Source organism: Eptatretus burgeri, chromosome 18 (genome assembly GCF_056783735.1).
Source record: "Eptatretus burgeri isolate ZD-2024b chromosome 18, Ebu_testis_v1, whole genome shotgun sequence".
NCBI classification, from domain to species: Eukaryota; Metazoa; Chordata; class Myxini; order Myxiniformes; family Myxinidae; genus Eptatretus; species Eptatretus burgeri.
Window position 1 is genome coordinate 9,662,817 of NC_140978.1, and position 20,000 is coordinate 9,682,816.

Here is a 20,000-nt window from a genome sequence, read left to right on the forward strand (position 1 = left end):
ACGATAACACCGCTCGGTTATTCTGATAGTACGGAACGGGTCGCTTAAGTGGCCCGTGTCCGAAGTCGACCTGCGGCGAGGTGCGATCGCCCGGTCTACCCTCCGCGTGGGTACTTAGGTAGGTCGAATTTGGCGAGCAACCCTATCCCACGCGGGGGCTGATTGGCTCGATCGCGGTGAGACCGAAAGGTCCACCCGTGACTGGTTCCCGGCGTTAGTCCGAGAGGGTCACGACTGGATTGTCCGTCCGGTGGGCGACGTGCCGCGATTCGAGTTACGTGGCCGTCAGCACGCCGGCGGGCGCGAAATCCGCAACAATATATATATATATATATATATATATATATATATATATATATATATATATATATATATATATATATATATATATATATATATATATATATATATATTCTAATCTAAGTGAATAATTGATAGATCGCATGGTTTGGTTGCCATGTTGGATTCAAGAACAATATTAAATATTGTTTTCTCTGGAACCACTTATCCTATCGATGCGAAACTTTGCGACTATTATTTAAGTCTCATGTTGTATCAAAGGTGGACGTCTGGGTACCCGGTCATCACTGCCAGCAGTTATAAAGTGGCATTTCTAGTTTTTTTTTTTTTTTTACGACTTCAGGGCTGCTCTTCTACATCCACCTGAAAAATTGGAAATCAGCCAACATCACAGCATTACATGAAAAGGTACAAAACAGATCCCTTTAACTGCAGCCCAATTAGCTTACTTCCAATCATCAGCAAGGTTATGGAATCCATCATCACAGTTGACATAAAATCCTTCCTTTTCTCCAACAACCTCATCCCAGATCATCAATTTGGATTCAGACCTGGTCACTCTACCTTGGACATGCTGCTTTTACTCTCCCAACAATGGTGGAGGCCCTCAATGTCAGACATGAGATCAGGGCTGTATCTCTGGACATGTCTCGAGCTTTTGATACAGTCTGTCATCCTACCTTGCTCTCCAAACTCTGCCTATGGAATCCAAAGCCAACACCACTCTTGGATTACTGACTTCCTCCACCCTTGTCGCCAACACATAGCTCTCAACGGAACCCTTTCATCTCCTCTCCCTGTCAAGGCTGGAGTACCCCAAGGCAGTGTTCTCGGTGCCATAGTATTCCTAATGTTCATCAATGATCTCACTGACTCTCGGGAAAATCCTCTATCTCTTTGGTGACGACTCCACTCTCTGCCGTGACATCTCTCATCCTTCTGACAGACAGGCAGCAGCCTCTTCCCTCTCCTCAAACCTTGACAAAATCACAAACTGGTCAAACACAATTTTGCTTATGTATCCATATTGTTCACCCATTGCGTTCTTCCTTACAGCTCATCGTTGCCTGTATCCCTTGTTTGTCCATCTCCATGTACTTTCTCCCTCCACCCTGATTGTTTCCTGTTTCTCTTGCTGTTCCCTTTGTTATGTTGTGTCCTGATTTGTTTTGTGTAATCGCTCTTACTTGAGCCGAGACCATGTTAAAATATGTTTAAAAATTTTTTTTCTTCAAATGCCCCAACGTTTGCAGACCCTGACGTCCACGGCATTTTTCAGCACCGCAAATAGCAGGGTCTGACAGTTTGTGTATGTTTGTATATATGTGTATATGTTTATCTCTATCTATCTATATCCATACATACATATATACTTAATATTAAAATGTGTGGAGCGTGACGAGCGCTCCTCCAATGGACGTAAGTCCTGCGCATACGCACACCAAAGTGTCACCTCTGACTTGGATTCTTCAGCCCGGCCACTCGTATCAAAACAGAGATTTGATGAGAACTATATATATATATATATGTATGTATATATATATATATATGTATGTATATATGTATGTATATATGTATATGTATATATATATATATATATATATATATATATATATATATATATATATATATATATATATATATATATATATATATATATATATATATACATACACACACACACACACATGACTTGTACTATGTGTGTCATAAATAGTAATAAGATTGACATCATCATCATGATTACTACTTTCAGAACCACCCAGGTACACCCATTAAAATAATCGTGTAAAACTGTTTTGTTATTGAGTTTTGAAAAGTTTATTCAAGATAAGAATCTTACTTTTCCATGTACGTGAATGAATACTTGTGTGCAGGCGCAAAGCAGAAGTGATGAACACGCACAACTTGTTCAACTTGTTGGAAGAGCGACTTTCTCTCCACACCGACGAGCTCTCTTTGACTATGTACAATGTTTTGTTTGAGGTATTGTCCCAGTTGCTGCACTTTTAGTCTTGGTACTCATGGAGAATTATATTGCATTAAACGTGTACTAATAATCAGGTTTGCATTCTGCATGCAGGTAATGACAGAAAATTTGTGTACTCAAGTTATGCACAAAAAACATCCAGAGCCCGACTCCTCCGTCAAGATCCAGAATCCTTGTGAGTGTTGTGAGCTGTATTGTAAATAGAGTTGTCTTTTAAATTTTTTTGCCCTACATTTTTTCTGCAAGTTGATGCTGTCATCCCTGTAACAAATTGCCCTTTATAAGCAGAGCATGTCATTCAAGTTGCAAAAATTCAAAGTGAGTTCATGATCGATGACTCTCACCCCCCCCTGCCCCTCCCCCCGTCCTCCAATCCACCCATAGATTTAATATGTTACGAGTCACACGATTTCCCCATTGCAGTTTGTGTTCAGCCCAACTGTAGAAAACTTCGTGATTCAATTCAGTTGAGTGTGGTGACATGTAAACATCTCATTCAGCATGAGGCCCGTTTATTTGCTGTGCAGTGATCCTCAAGGTGGTGGCCAACTTGCTGAGGAACTCTTCGTCTGGTTTGGATAACATAGGAGTGAAGAAAGTTTTTCTATCGGATATGATAAAGCTCTTCAACAACAACCGTGACAACAGGAGGTACATCTGTTTTCCATAGACAGATTGGCAGTACCTTATAAAGAACTTTATCTGCAGGTTTTTTTTTCGTTTCAGTTCAAATCCTGAATTCTGGATTGCACATCTTCCACCCTAAGTTCTATCAATCCTGAAATTATTTTCTTTCTCCATTCCATTTGGTTAATTACTCTTCTAAAGTGCTTCCTGCTCCAATTATTTTGTTATATTTTGTTATATCTTGTTCTTGCACTTGTAATTTCTGTTGTACGTCGAACAGTGTGACTTGATATTTGCCTTTTCTTTTTTTAATAACCATGTGGAGTTCATTGATTGGAATTATCACCACACTGAGGTAAACAAGAAGTCTTGGTTGTCAGTTCATTGTCATTTGTTTGTGTGATCAGGAGTTTGCTGCAGTGCTCCATTTGGCAGGACTGGATGTTCTCACTGATGTTTCTGGTCCCGAGTACTCCTGATGAGAAGCACGTCACCGAGTCAATTTTCTCTCTCTTGCGAATGCTTATGTATCACGCCCTCAAGTTCGAGTGGGGTGGCTGGAGGGTCTGGGTGGACACCTTGTCTATCGCACATGCCAAGGCAAAGACTTTACCTGAATTATGTTCAGCACTTTTTGGAATTAATGGTGACTCGTGGTATTGGTTTATGTGTGCAGGATCACAATTTTGGTTTTGAGCTAATACAGTAGTTTTATGACTCATTAGCATTGTTGCAAGATGATTAACTCGGTGTTCTTGGTTCGGTTTTTCAAAATCAAACCAGATTCTTTGATTGGTTAAGCCATTCCTGGTTTGCAGCATTTCATATTTGGTGTGCTTGCTTCACAGATTTTTATTTTCCTTTGACTTTGTCTTGTTTTTGATAGTTTGCATCATTGCCAATATCCCACACTTGAGGTTTGGGGTTTACCTATTGCAAATGAGGTTTAAACATTGGCAACTATGCAGAATTGTATGATGTCCAAGTTGATAGAGTGCCCTTGACTTTACTTGGTGGCAGGTGGCGTATGAAGCACATACTCAGCGCCTTGAGCGCTTGTACACCGAGATGCGGGCGAAGGAAGAAGCGAATCTTGAGAGTGGGCCAAGGTCAGGACAGGCTCGTGCTGTCAATGGCCAAGACACCACGAGCCAAGAAGTGCACATCATGGAAAAAGTTGTGTGTCAGTCCACTTCTGGTGTGGAAGATGCTGAGCAGGGTATTATGTTTGATGCTAAACAAGAAGGAAAACATCATGGAGCAGCGAATAATGAAGTAGTAGCTCACGAGCTGAAGTCATCGATGGAGCAGGATAGCAAAGATTGTCAGGAGGCGCAGATGCAGCTTGATGGTGTGGCTTGTAAGAAGCAAGTAAATGATGCAGTTGAGCTAAGAGGGAGTGAAGAGCATGTTTTACAAAACAAAGCTGATGACAATGAATACCTTTTGCAAAAGCAAGATGATGAAAAGGTGGTGATTAACTCGGAAAGAGGGATCATGTTAATGCCGAATGACATCCACCAGACTGGGTCGATATCTGGAGAGAGAAATGCAGATGCGCAAAGAGAAGCGACTTTGTCATTGACGCAGCTGGAAGTGGTAAAACAATCTGATCATGATGTGACAAGCAAAAACAGGAGCACAGAAGGAAAAAGCATGAATGACAGAGAAGAGATTATCATTGAGACTGCTCGAGTGCTTGTGAACGAGGCTTGCAAAACAGCGATTGGTGAACTTGAAGCCCTTGGGGGGGAGTATGAAGGGTGCCAGTTAGCTCCAACTCTTCAAACGGAGGCACCAAATGATGCACAAAGTTCAGAAGAAGACAAAGCTGGAAACCTGGATTCTGTGATTGCTGCTAAAGCTGAGGAAGAAAATACAGATGGGGATGAAGCGACGCAAGACAATATGACCTCAAAACTGGAAAAGGAGAGTTTTGCGGCATGCATCCAAACAAATGTTTCAAACACAGTGAGTATTATTTTCCTGAAACATTTTAAATAATGCAATTCTCGAGTTTTTTATTTTTTTATTTTATATTGAAGCTGTGTAGTACACAAGTGTTCAGAGAGATAAAAATAAACAAAGATAATGCTGAAACTTCATTAAACTTCAGTAACTTCTTGAACTTTTTGTCAGTTTGTGCAATGCAGCAAGCCATCTCCTCAGCAGGGTGGTCATCCTGGAGTAGCGCTCAACTTTGATCCTTCACAGCTCCCTGAAAATGTTCGACGGTCTTTTGCATCTGGTCAGCGCAACACCTCTGCTGGAGGCACTTTTAGTGCAGGCACGCAGGCTGCAACATTTCGTGTGCCTGAGTTTGTGTGGTCTCCCATTCACCAACATCTCTTGGCAGATTTGCTCTTCACGCTTGAGTCAGAAGTGCACACGTGGAGGAGGTATGTGATATATTTTCGAGGATATTGATGGTTGAGGCCCCTGTTATTATCTTTAAGGGTTTATTGCATGTCAGATAGCATCTGAAGGTAAAGCTACTGCAAAGGAACTTTGGCACAGGAGGAGACCATTAGGTCTATCAAAGCCTGTGCTCGTATTGCCAACTTATGGTTGTCTGTCCATGCTCTGTCCTTTCAAATACTGAGCATCAAGCAAGGAAGCAGTGCACACCATTTTGAAAATCGTTGATGTGACTCGGCCTGGATTCGAACCGCCGACTTCCTTGACGCAGAGCAGACGCTCCAGCCATTATGCCACCGAGTCTGGTTTGGTTTGCTATATTGTGTTTGGCTTTCAATCAGGTGTGTGTGTATGTTTGTGTGTGTGTGTGGGGTGGGGGGGGTGGAAGGGGGTGGCTAATCCCACTCACAGAAGATTCAATCACTTTTTCCAACATTCTCGTTCTCACTCGGCATCATGGAAATCTGCCTGTGACAAGGTCTTTACTACATGGGGCCCCAAAGGAAGTTGAAAAGCATCCTAAAAATTTTCGTCCTTTGTTCATCAGAGAATATGGCTTATTCACCAGCCATCCTTCTTAATATGCATGAATGAATCATTCTTGAAGTTACCATCAGAGTTTTCCGAATTGGATTGGTGTCTGCCGTCATCATTGACCTCTGTTTTAATGAAGTTCAGTTGGATTACCACCTCATCGGCCATTTTGTTTCTTATACTGTCACACACTTTTTCGAAGTCATCGTCCTTACTGTGCACTGAGGAAATACTGCTGCACTCAGACATCACAATCTCTTGACTTACTTAAACTCATTTCAGACCAAGATGCCATGTCACAAAATGGCAATCCTCAGATATCAGCTTTGGAGATTTACTTTTGTTCAACTTTGGAAATTCTGCCCTGAGGAAAAACACAGATTTAATTAAATATATATATATATATATATATATATATATATATATATATATATATATATATATATATATATATATATATATATATATTCTTTGAGAAATGGGTTTCAGATTTAATTGACAAACAAGATAGTAGAATTGATGTGAATGCGCAATGGATATGCCTCCACCCACATTAGATGTCAACCCACTGTTATGTTTGATCACAATTAATGGTCACATGAAAAACTAGGACAGCACTTGGTATAGCGCATAACTGTGCCAGGCTGAGCAGTTTATGTTTTGTACTCCACTGAGAGGCTGGATCTGGATCCAGACTTCATACAAAATCCAATGGGTTTGTTCTTGTCAACGACCAATCTCATCCACCAAGTTTTGTCATTTCGTCCACAACCTTCTGAAATATCAGGCAATACAGTCAACCCCCGCTTCATCGCGGTTCACCTATCGCGACCCCGGTTCATCGCGGGTTTTCCCTTGGAACGTAACTAATTTTTTCTGCGGATTCCCCCGGTACATCGCGGTAATAATATATAAAATATAAATTATTTAAGCAATAAATTATAATGCGTGGTGCTCGACCAGTCATACAACGCACGAGACAAAGTTTCATTTGTGAACTTCGAATATTTTCTACGTTTTTTTCTCCAAGCCCCACGATGCCGCCCAAACGCCCTGCACCTTCGAAGGCTTCTGGAAAGGAACCGAAGCGCCAGAGGAAGGTCCTGGGACACTCCAGGAGAAGGTGAAGGTGCTCGATATATGCTTTGGGAAGGAAAAAGGTTTGCCGCCGTTGGACGAGCACTGCTCGTACCCAGCACCTCAAAACCTACCAGACCAGACGAGTCGATCTCCGGCACCTCAAACCCAATCACTGCCAAACCGACCAGACCAGACGAGTCGATCTCCGGCACCTCAAACCCAATCGCTGCCAAACCGACCAGACCAGACGAGTCGATTTTTTTTGTTTTTGGGGAGGGGTCCATTCATCACGGATTTTCACTTAGCGCGGGGAGGTTTGGAATGTAACCCCCGCGAGAAACGGGATTACTGTATATTGTTTTTGATCCTATCTCTCAATGGTGAAGAATCACATTCAATGAAAAAAATTCTCGTAACTAGATCTGCATTCGGATGTTCACCAACATTGAATCGATTCGTCCTTGTCACACACCCAACCTGTCCACCAGGTTTAGTCCGAATCCGTACACAACTATTTGAGACTTCCTTCGAACAGACAAACAGACAAGGATAAAAATATAACCCCCAAAGGTAGGGATATATATATATATATATATGTATATATATATATATATATATGTATATATGTATATATATATATGTATATATGTATATATATATATGTATATATATATATGTATATATATATGTATATATATATATGTATATATATATGTATATATATATATATATATATATGTATATATATATGTATATATATATGTATATATATATATGTATATATATGTATATATATGTATATATATGTATGTATATATATGTATATGTATGTATATATATGTATATATATGTATATATATATATATATGTATATATATGTATATATGTATATATATGTATATATATATATGACCTCAAAATACATGTGTATGTATATGTATGTATATATATGTATATATATATATATATATATATATATATATATATATATATGTATATATATGTATATATGTATATATATATATATATATGTATATATGTGTATATATATGTATATATATGTATATATATATATATATATATATTGTTGTGGTTGACCAAATTCGCAAACCACCATTCAGGTCCCTTAGGTGAGATATCTCGGTAAGTATATGTGTAGTTAGGCCCAAACCCGTTGTCTAGAGGGAATAAATGTCATTCATGAGGGCTGCGACTCTTCAGGATAGCCGTTTTTCTTTTACTATCTTTATTTTGGACCAACCGCCATTATTACCACCACCAACCACGTCTCAACAGCCATCACAACAACAACCACCAACCACAACGCCGCTTCACCACAACCGCCACGACCTTTACCGTCACAACTCACCACCATCGCATCACCGTCATCTCGCGCCACTCGTGGGCACCGATGCTGGACTCGTGTAAGGCGCGCACCGTGCAGCGTGTTCAAAAGCATCGCGGACTTTCCGAAGAAAAACGGATCAAAAACGACTCATGCCCACTTTTGTTCCGTCCAATCGGTGAGCGAGGGGCGATTTGGCCCCGCCTCCAGGGCGTTGGAGGGCTGTCGCTATATGCAAATTCATGGATCAAAAAGCATTCACGCCCACTTTTCCTCGGGCCAATGGGGAGCCAGCAAGAGAGGTGAAAGGTCGGAGGCAGAGGGTCAAAGATGAAGGAGCGAGGCCACGGGGGATATAAGGGGCCGCGTTCGTCAGTCGAAGCAGTTCAGTTCGCAGGAGGAAGAGTTGAGTTGGAAGCGGAGGAAGAGTTGGAAGTTGAGAAGCAGTTCGTTGCAGTTGGGAGTTCGCGGAGTCGGAGTGAAGAGGACGGAGCTGTGGAGAGGCGGCGAAGGCGAAGGCGGACGAGGGGGTGCTCGCGTCGGATTCGGGGAACTGTGGAGAGAAAGGCCGGCGGCGCGACCGAGGTCGTGGTGGAGACGCTCGTCGCGGGACCCGAGATTGTGTGAAATCCTCCTTTCCCCGAGCATCAGCAACCCCCTCCTGTTTCCCCCCGCGCTGAGATAGTGCGACAAAAGGGGGCCCCCTTCCCACCCCCTACCAGACACCGTCCGCGAGGCCCGCGGAGTTGAGGCACCACCGCCGCTCCGCGTCTCATCATCAGACGGGTCGGCCCGACACGGTCTCTGCCCCAGGCCCGCCTACCCCCTCATCCTGGAGGGTGGTTCTCTTTTCTTTTGCTTTGGGAATGTGTGTTGTTGGCGCCGTCTGTGAAGTAAAATTGTATAAGTGTTGCCGAGTGCCCAGTAGTCGGATAGATCTGCATTGTCGCATTTGCTTTTTGTCTTCTTCTTTTCCATGTGCTTTTGGTGGAATTGTATATGTGTGCTTTCCGTTCATCGCGAAATAAATGTGCTTATTATTGAACTGTTTTCCCGCTTCACTTCGTCATTTCTTTCATTGAATCCTCATCTTGCTTCACGTAAAGGGTTGGTCGTGGGTTAAGACGCCCGATAATTAATCGAACCGTCGAGGTCGACGAATAACACCGCTCGGTTATCCCGATAGTACGGAACGGGTCGCTTAAGTGGCCCGTGTCCGAAGTCGACCTGCTGCGAGGTGCGATCGCCCGGTCTACCCTCCGTGTGGGTACTTAGGTAGGTCGAATTTGGCGAGCAACCCTATCCCACGCGGGGGCCGATTGGCACGATCGCGGTGAGACCAAAAGGTCCACCCGTGACTGGTTCCCGGCGTTAGTCCGAGAGGGTCACGACTGGATTGTCCGTCCGGTGGGCGACGTGCCGCGATTCGAGTTACGTGGCCGTTCGCACGCCGGCGGGCGCGAATTCGCAACAATATATATATATATATATATATATATATATATATATATATATATATATATATATATATATATATATGTATATATATATGTATATATATATATATTGTTGCGAATTCGCGCCCGCCGGCGTGCGGACGGCCGCGTCACTCGAATCGCGACCGCGTCGCCCACCGGACGGACAATTCAGTCGTGACCCTCCGAGAACTATCGCCCGGAGCCAGTCACGGGTGGGCCTTTCGACCTCACCACAATCGTGCCAATCGGCCACCCGTGTAGGATAGGGTTGTTCGCCAAACTCGACCTACCTAAGTACCCACGTGGATGGTAAACCGGGCGATCGTACCTCGCCGTAGGTCGACTCCGGACACGGACCGCTTCAGCGGTCCGTTCCGTGCTACAGTGATAACCGAGCGGTGTAATCGTCAGCCTCGACGGTTCCGATTAATTACCGGGCGTATTAAGCCCACTACGAACCCTTTTCGTGAAGCAGGATGGAGGGTCAATAAAGAAAAGATGAAGCGAAATGGGAAAACAGTTCACACAAAGCACATTTATTTCTCGGCACACGGAAAGCACATATACACAGCCAAACAGTCAAAATGCACATATAGCAACCAAAACAAATGCAACAATGACACAGAGTTACTACCGACTACGCGCACACACGGCAACACTTATACAGTTCTACTTTACAGACGGCGCCAACACACATTTACTCAAAAGCAAAGGAAAGAAGCCACCCTCATAGACAAGGGGGCAGACAGGCTTGTAGGCCAATTGTGTGCGTGACCTGGAGGAGCGGCCAGGTCCGCGAGACGGGGGGGGGGGGGTCCTACCTGCGTCCTCGTGACGCGTTGGCGGACGAGCCGCAGATGTGGCTGTGCCCCGACTCCGTGCTCCTTGGCAGGCTTCGTTGGCACGACATTTGGAGTGGGATGGGAACGGGGCCCCCTTGTTGCACTATCTCAGCGCGGGGGAAAGGGGGAATTGTTGATGCCCTGGGGGAGGGAGAATGGCTGGCTGGCTTGGGTTCCGCGACGAGCGATCCCACACCGTGACCTCGTCGCCAACCGCCGTTCTTCTCGCCTTGGACCTGAGCTCCTTTGCCTCTTCCCGCAACTCTTCTCAGCCGACTCCAGAACCCAACTCTTCCTGCCTCACCGATGACTTCGCCACCCCACTCGACTCTCTGCCACACCGATGACTTGACTCACTCTCCCCTGATTTGCCTTGCGCTCGCCGTTTTATAGGCCGGCACGAGAAAACAACATGCAAATATCCAGATCAGGATGACCTCGGGGGCGGAGCCACGCTCGCCCATTGGTCGGAGGAAAGGGGGCGTGAATCTCCCCTGATCCTAGAATTTGCATATATCGATTTCACACAGACACGCCTGGAGGCGGGGCCAAGCCGCTCCGCGCTTGCTAATTGGACGGAGCAAAAGTGGGCGTGTAGCGTTCCTGATCCGAATTTTCCTCGGAAAGGCCGCTATTTGCGCTCGCGGCTCGGTGCGTATCGCTGAACGGGCCCAAGACAGCCCGACGCTCAGTGTTCACAGGTGGTGCGGGAATGGCCGTAGAAGGAGAGAGGTGAGGGTGGTGGAGGGTTTTCGGTGGTGGTTTTACGATTATGGTGCCGTTTGGGAATGACGGTGATGCGATGTTTGCGGGATTGAGTTGTGAAGGTGAAGGTCGTGGCTGTTGGCGTTGTAGTTGGTGAAGATGGCTGGCGTGGTTGTTAAGGTGGTTGTTGTGTGATGGCGGTTGAGACGTGGTTGGTTCAAAATAAAGATAGAACAGAAAAACGGCTATCTCAAAGCGTCGCAACCCGAATGAATCACATAAATTCCCTCTAGACAACGGGTTTGGGCAAACTACACATGTACTTCAGAGATATCTCACCTACGGGTCCTGAATGGTGCTTTGCGAATTTCCACAGCTGTAACAATACATATATATGTATATATATGTATATATATATATATATATATATATATATATATATATATATATATATATATATATATATATATATATATATATATATATATATATATATATATATATATATATTGAAACGCAAAAGAAACTTACCACCTTTTAAACCTTTAAATATCAACAATAACACTGCGTGTAGTAAATGTGTGAACTTATTTGTGGACAAGAGTGTCCTCACTGTCAGACAAAATGGTCACTGATGGTCACTTGAACCTTCACTGGTCACTTCATAGCACCGCTGTTGAACAGCTGTTTTGACTGTCAGTGATTAGCCAAGGGGTATGGGATGATTTTAATGAGCTGCACGTGATGTCTTGATATTGGCTTTAAAAAGGCCAGTGTAAAATGGGCATTTCAATCAACATACAACGATTGTCAAGGGATCAACGGCAGTGTGCCTTGGGCATGCTGCAAGGCGGATTGAGCTAGCGTGAGGTGGCACGTCGCCTTGGCTGTTCACACCAGACGATATTGGCCCTGGTGGACAGAGACACCCTCCACAACTCTGCAGATGACAGACCTCGATCAGGGAAGCCGAGTCACCACTGCAAGGCAGGACAGGCAGATGGTTCTAAGTCAGATGGCTTCAGACATTGAGGACTGAGTGGGACAGAATCCAGCAGCAATCCATCCAAAGACTGGTAGGCAGTATGCGCCGACGATGCACTGCTTGTATCCAAAACAATGGTGGCCACACACGCTATTGAAAGGGGACTGACATTGCACCCTGTGCTGTTCTGTACTGTAGAACAAACTAATGAGATGGTGGGTGTATCTTGGTTAAAAACTTGACATGCCAATGTTTCAATTAGCAATTGTTGGTTTGTTTTATTTTGAACTGTTACAATTTTATTACATTTCAAACAAGTGGTAAGTTTCTCTTGCGTTTCAAAACATATATATATATATATATATATATATATATATATATATATATATATATATATATATATATATATATATATATATATATATATATATATATATATATATATATATATATATATATATATATATATATACATACACTAGTTGTAAAGCCTGGCGTTTCCCGCGCTTTCTTGCAAATTTTCTGAAAAGCTGTTAGGGTTAGCTGTTAGGGTTAGGGTAAGTGTTAGGGTAGCTAACCCAAACCCGAACCCTAACAGCTTGGCGTAGCGGAGGTAAACAGCGCCCGGGGCAAAGTGGAAATTTGCGTGCCCCATAGGCCTTAAACTTGAGTGGATTTGAATGGAAAATCCCATAAGGGATATCGATTTATCGATTTTTTTTTTTTTTTCGAATATCGGAAGTGTTATGGAAAAAATTTATAGCCAATGACCTAAGTTGGACCAAAAGCCATAATCGTACCGAATTTGAATGGAATCCTTTGGAGTTTGTGAAAATGCATCAAAACGAATTTTGAGGGGCCTCTTTTAAGGAAGACAATAATATCATGAGTTTCTGTGCCAAATCTTGTTTCATTTCATGCAGTAACAAAAATCTGATGGTGGAACAAAGAAAGGGGTGTGCCAAAATATTTATATATATATATATATATATATATATATATATATATATATATATATATACATATATATATATATACATATACATATACATATATACATATACATATATATATATATATACATATATACATATATATATATATATACATATATACATATATACATATACATATATACATATATATACATATACATATACATATACATATACATATATATATATATATATATATATATATATATATATATATATATATATATATACATATATACATATATACATATATACATATATACATATATACATATATATATATATATATATATATATATATATATATATATACATACATACAGAGAGATATCAAAAGATGTGATGGTAATCCATGAGGATTGTGGTGTCATTCCTAACTTTTTTTTTGAGATTTCATTCATCTTTTTACATTAAAAAAAAAATTTCTGAGGGGGAATAGAAAAGAGTGGCTAAAGAACGCAAAGCACACATATGCAGATGAGTGAGATCATGGGCGTCCGCAGGGAGGGGCAAGGGGGGGGGGCATTTGCCCCCCCCCCTGGAAAATCAAAAATTTGAAAAAATTACATGGAAAATACAAAATGAATAAAATAACATAAACATTTCTCAACAGTTCATTCAGTTAGAGCAGGTTACTACTCTTGGAACAGGAATTGGAGCCGTCGGGGATATCTTCCGAAATTGTCAATGACCCTGTTCATTAGCTCGGTCTTCTGGATGTTCACTTTGTCGCGGTGGACACTTCGCATGCAGAGGCCGGACAAACGTTTATCACTCATCGTTGATCTTAACCAGGTCTTCACCCTGCGCAGTGTGCTGATGGACCTTTCCACTGTACATGATGTTGCAAGCAGAGTCAGTGCGATGAGGATAGCCTTGCGCACACCAGGGAACAGAGTGGTCTGCTTCACCAGCTCGATCATACCCAGAGAGTTGTCATCCAGTGGCTTATGCTTCTGCACGTCATACCACGCTAGACCTTCTTCTACAAGGTTGTCAATGCCATACATTTCCTTGACAGATGAAACGATGTGCTTGAATTCATCTCTTTCTGTTTGCTGCATTTCTCTCTGATGTCGTGCGAAAATGTGAAAATATGGCATGTTACTTTCACCAAAGCGACTTTCCAGAGACTGGCTCAAGGAATCCATGTACGGGACATAGATGGTGCGGCAATAGTACTCCTCAAAGGAGCCTCCTACATTCGGCCGGTGGACCTGGCGTGCGCATCGCCGAGGTATCGTCAAGTCTATGCCAAGTGCTTCTGCCAAGGTTTTCACCTCAGGGATGACATCTTCTGAAAACCCACGGTCTGCACCAACCCTGTGAGCTCGGAAAGCCTTCATCAACAGGTCGATGTGATCTCGGACTCCCATCATGTCCATGTCGACTGCCTGCAGCTGTTGGGTCACTGGCTCCAACATCGCTGAGTACTTCGCAATGATCTTCAGACAGATGAGGAACACTGTGGTTCCTGCAGCACACCTCAGCTGATACGCCGTCTGATGCGTACTCTGTGACTCATGCTGGTTTGCCTCCAGTTGCTCCAGTTGTGCATAGATATCACAAAAGTTCTCTGAAAAGATACGGATGCTTTTGTACTTTGCGCTCCATCTGGTTTCCCACAACAAAGGTATATTTGGAACCAGTCTCCTGCGCTTGGGACTGTCACGGAAGAATTTAATGATAGATTTCACAGTTCCAGTTGTATTCCTCACATCTGCGACAGAATTCAGATCATGAACCACCAAATTCAGTCGATGTGAAGAGCAGTGCACGAAAACAGCTTTGGGATAGGTGTTCCTGATACGGGCCTGTACACCATTGTCTTTTCCTGCCATGGTTGAGCATCCATCGTAGCCTTGGTCGTGGAGCTTGTCAAGGTTAAGACCAAATTTTTTTGCTTGGTCGATGATAGCATCTGCAATTGTTGCAGCGTCCACCCTCTCCAGTGGAATGAATCCAAGGAATTCCTCACGTATGGTGGCTGAGTCATTCCGTTGTTCCTGCAGGGCAACAAATCGTACTCCAATGGACAGTTGCTCGGTGCCTGATGTGTCAGCAGTTTCATCTGCAATGATAGAGAATCCATTTGATTCATTTGCAGCTTTCACAATATTGTCTCTTACTACTTCTTCGGAGAGAACTATCAGCTCGTTCTGTACACAAACTGATGTGTATCTCGCATTTTTGCTTGCGCCCTCCATGTGATCCTTCAGGACCGTGTCCCCTGCTTCTATCCTGAATCGCAGTAGGTCACAGAGGTTCCCCGATGTACTCTCCTTCCCCCTCAATGCAATGTCATGGCTGCAGCAGAACAGAATGCTGGATAGTATGGGGAACAGTTTCTCTCGGTTTTGAGTGACTGCTTTGTTGACGCTCGGTCCATCTGGCTCACGATGGTCAACTCTGGCCTTTGCACGGTGGTGAGGAAATTGTTGGCATCTTGCAGTGCGCCTTTGTGCCAGGAGGAAAGCATGTACTTCCTCGCGCACTCATTGAAGTCTTTGTATTTAACAAAAAGAGTCACGATGAACGCACTCATTAGACCTCGGTGCACTGGTTGAGGGAACGGCACACAGTATTTGCACAGAGCACCTTTCAAGTGACTTGAGTAGGCCAGCCATGGAGAATATTGGTTTATCCACGTGTGGCGGAAACAGCGGGAGCTGTGAATTGTTCTGATAGGTGTAATCAGTTGGTGGGACGTATGTGTTCATCAGGAGGTCATATCTTCGATTATTGGTCAAATGTTCTGTGGTTTTGACGTATGATCCAATGTTCAGATGATGAGGCAAGTCATTGGCCACTTTCGCAAGTGGTGTTAGGGGTGGTATCTGATTGGTTGCTGTGAGTAACTGCTCGTGATGTCCCCCTCTGCGCTGCTCTGCTGGTTCAACATGCATCTCCGATGTACCCGGGGTGTCTTGATTGTTGTCAGAGTCATCAGACTTTCGTTTTTTAAAGAACCTCCTGATATCCCTTTCATATTCCTAAAAAATAAGAAAAATGAGGTTAACATAACAATACAAATTTAATACACTGGTCTTTCCCAGACTCTATAACAATCAAATCAAGAGCATTTAGTTTGATTATTTTGTATAAAATCCAACGTCGAAAATTAGCATGAGTTTTGTTACTGAAATAAAATAAATAGCCGCAACACAGAAGGAATGCACGAAAAAACACTATCTTCCACGCCAAATATCATGACATTCGATCAATCGTGTGTCTTCTACCTGAAGAATTGTTAACATTTTGTTCTGTTATTTACAGTAATCTTAGCAAAAAGATGTCTTCACACTTCACACGGCGATCTCAGGAGAACATTGCCCCCCCCCTGCATTTTTTTTCTGCGGATGCCCATGAGTGAGATAGTACACAGACATCAGTGCTTATCACCCACTGGAGCAGCATCGTCATTGGGACTATACGATGGCCATGCCCGGCTTCACAATCACTCGACCAGCCAATTTCGAGCTTCCCATCAGTTAGTGTCGCGATTTGTATTTGTGCCACTTCTTTTGAAGATAATTATAAATGTTTTATCTTAATATTAGTGAATTTCAAATGCTCACTGTTTTCTGTTTTATGATTTTGATTTGAATTCCATCCCTCCATGATTTTACATTTTTTTAAAATAGTTGTTACTGTTGATTTTTTTTTCTGGGGGGGGGGGGGGGGGTTGGGGTCGAATATTATAGCAAATAGTTCAGTCATTTTTACCCCCTTAATCCTGACTTCTTTTGGTTGAATCGACAGTTTTCGTGCATTAAAAAGATTATTATATGCTTCATGTTATATTGTATATATGTGTAATATATATATATATATATGTGTGTATGAATATATATATGTATATATATATATATATATATGTGTGTATGTATATATATATATATATATATATATATATATATATATATATATATATATATATATATATATATATATATATATATATATATATATATATATATATATATATATGTGTGTATGTATATATATATATATATATATGTATATATATATATATATATTTTTTATTTTTTATTTTATTTTATCACATGAGAGCACTGAGCAAAGTTGCACTCCATCCTCTGGATCATCGCTCCTGTCCAACACTCTTCCAGTGATCTGGGGAGGGGAAACAAAAGGTTCCACAAAAACACAACACTTATACTTTACATTCCTACTCTAAGCCTTAACGACACTATTCACGGGATATTTACACTTGACCGCATCCCCCAGTGGATGTTAATAGACCCAGCGTTACCTGGGGAGCCAATTTTCAAATTTGCTTGACCCCAAAATTATGCGGACATCATGCCCTTTGCTGCACATGTCAAGTTGTGCGGGATCGAGTGGGACTCACATATCTTCACAACACTCACACCATGGTCATCATCACATTTCTCGGTCATGGTCCCCATTTTAATGATGCAGGCTGAATCCCGTCATGGCAGTGGGGTGGGTTTCCACAAGATGATGGGGGCATCTCAGGTGCAACCATGCCCACAGGTAAGCTTCAGTCCAACCCGGACGTTTCTCCGCCCCGCTCCCTTTGATTCCCACCCCCCTGGTAGCCATCAGCTCTAACCCCGTACAACACACTGGAAGGGGTCTCACTGGCTCCTCTGGCCTTCCTGGGTCGCCAAGGTCCTACCCGCCTTGGTCGCCCAACCAGACCCTCTCCCAGTTGCCTCCAGACACTGTCACCATTAGCCACCAGGGGTGAATCTCCTTGAAGGGGGTCGCAATTCCCGCTCACCGTGAGCTTCAGCAATCCCTGCGGACAAGCACATCATCCCCACCCACAAAATCCACATGACTCCCCCCACCCCATCGGCCTTACATGTGACACCTGCATTTCTAACGCTTCACCGACCATGACCTTCCCTGTTACCACACCATGTCCAATAAAAAAATCAACGTGTGCACCATACATTTCACTTCTTAACGTGAAACAACTCACACAGCACTTCTCCTCACCCGATCCACGCACCAGCCATTGGACAGCCACTTGTGCCCACTTTGTTACCAATTACCCACTGTCCCTATTGTCACTCGAAAACCCAGCAGAACTTACAAACCCATGCCAATTTTCCCACAATTAACTTTTTTCACCAAAGGAGGCACTTCGCCACAATCTCAGCAGCCGAGCATGGTCCTATATGCTCAACCCAATCTAGTCTCCCCGACCCCCGACAGTGATTTCCGGACTCGACCTATGAAAGGGCACCTCGGATAGACCTGGCGGTTCAGCAGGAGGATTCATCCTTTCCGGGCTTGAAAGTCTATTGGAGGGTCCCTCCATCGCCGGGTACCGGCAATATCGTTGCACGTGTCCTCTTCGCCTGCACCGGAAACAACTCCCCATAAAAGGCCCCCGTGGGTATCTGTGTATTGTCTCTTCCGGTTCCGGATCCCCTCGGCCATAATCGAATTGCTCTATTGGCTGGGCTGGACCCCGCCGCTTTGGCGCACTAACTACCGGATTACCCCTTATCAAACTTGACAGTTTCTGGCAAATTTCCTGAAACATTTGGGTAATGCCAATTTCTCCCAGCCCCTCTCCCTGATCCTGAATCTCCGCCTGTCGGACCGTCACCGATTGCCTCTCTGGCACCCGACCCGGCCGCCTCCACGAGGCCAGTCTGGCTGCGCACTCAGCCGCTCGGTGAACGGTGGGTGGATCCTGTAACTCCACTAGCGCTCGGACCTCAGGATCCGGAAGAGCAGCTAAAAATTTCTCTAGTGCCAGTCTGTCCCATGCCTCCACTGTTAGGTCCTGATACGCAATCCTAACTGATTGGTAAATGTCCTGTGCCAGCTCCTGCACTGTCTCACCCGGCTTTAATCTGCGGTGCTGGATTTGGGCCCGCACCATATCACAGTTCCTGCGAACCCAAACCGACGGCTCAACGCCTCGCAAATGTGGGAGCTGGTCAATATCCCCTCCGCGATCACGTTTAACACATCTGCGGCTGGTCCCCGCAACGTTGCCACCAAATTCCCTGTACGTTCCCGCTCATTCCACCCGTTTAATCGGGAAATGCACTCAAATTGCGTCAGAAAAGCTTCAACGCTCCCTGACCCATCAAAATTTACCAGGGGGATCACTTTTCCGGTGGCCCGCTTCCCAGTTTCTCCCTTGTCCGAATCCAGCCCAGGGATCAAACACCCTTGTGGCTGCGTATCCAATTTCGGAGCCCACTGTGGCCAAAGATGTTTTGTGGCGAGGGTCTCATGGGTCAATTTTTCCTCCTGTTCCAAACGTTGAATGGACCGATTCACCTCTTCCCGCAGGATCTTCTGGGCCCGCACAACCTCCTCCAAGGCTCCGTCGCGAGTTTGTAGCTGCTCCTCAACCAACCCGGACACTCTACTTACAAAAGAGGGCTCTACCAGGCCTTTATCCAAGTCTTCATCTTGGCTCATAATTTTATCTTGTTCGTCCAAACGAGCCTCCAATCCTTTTACCTCCTCCGCCAAATTCATCCCTTGCTTCCTCAGCTCTCCCCACTCTTCTACTTGCAGCTGCATACGAGCATCCACACAGGCACGGACGTTCCAGGCCTTCATCCACTTTATCAACCCGAATGTTCGTTGCATCAATTTTATCTACCAATTTTTTTCGCATATTTTCCCCCTCCAATGTAATTTCTACCTTTGTTTCCTCCAATCTATCCTCTAATTTA

General features: G+C 43.7%; 1 protein-coding gene across 4 annotated transcripts in view; it reads left to right on the top strand.

The window, feature by feature from the left end:
* LOC147008560 (lipopolysaccharide-responsive and beige-like anchor protein) overlaps window positions 1-20,000 on the top strand; it is a 597,819-nt gene that overhangs the window by 89,473 nt on the left and 488,346 nt on the right. For all 4 annotated transcript variants that reach the window (XM_085864642.1, XM_085864638.1, XM_085864639.1 and 1 more), the window contains 6 exons: window positions 2,178-2,286; window positions 2,384-2,465; window positions 2,818-2,941; window positions 3,325-3,517; window positions 3,938-4,888; window positions 5,057-5,316. In XM_085864642.1, the coding sequence (XP_085720768.1) occupies window positions 2,178-2,286; window positions 2,384-2,465; window positions 2,818-2,941; window positions 3,325-3,517; window positions 3,938-4,888; window positions 5,057-5,316 (1,719 nt within the window). The remainder of the gene's footprint in view (window positions 1-2,177; window positions 2,287-2,383; window positions 2,466-2,817; window positions 2,942-3,324; window positions 3,518-3,937; window positions 4,889-5,056; window positions 5,317-20,000) is intronic.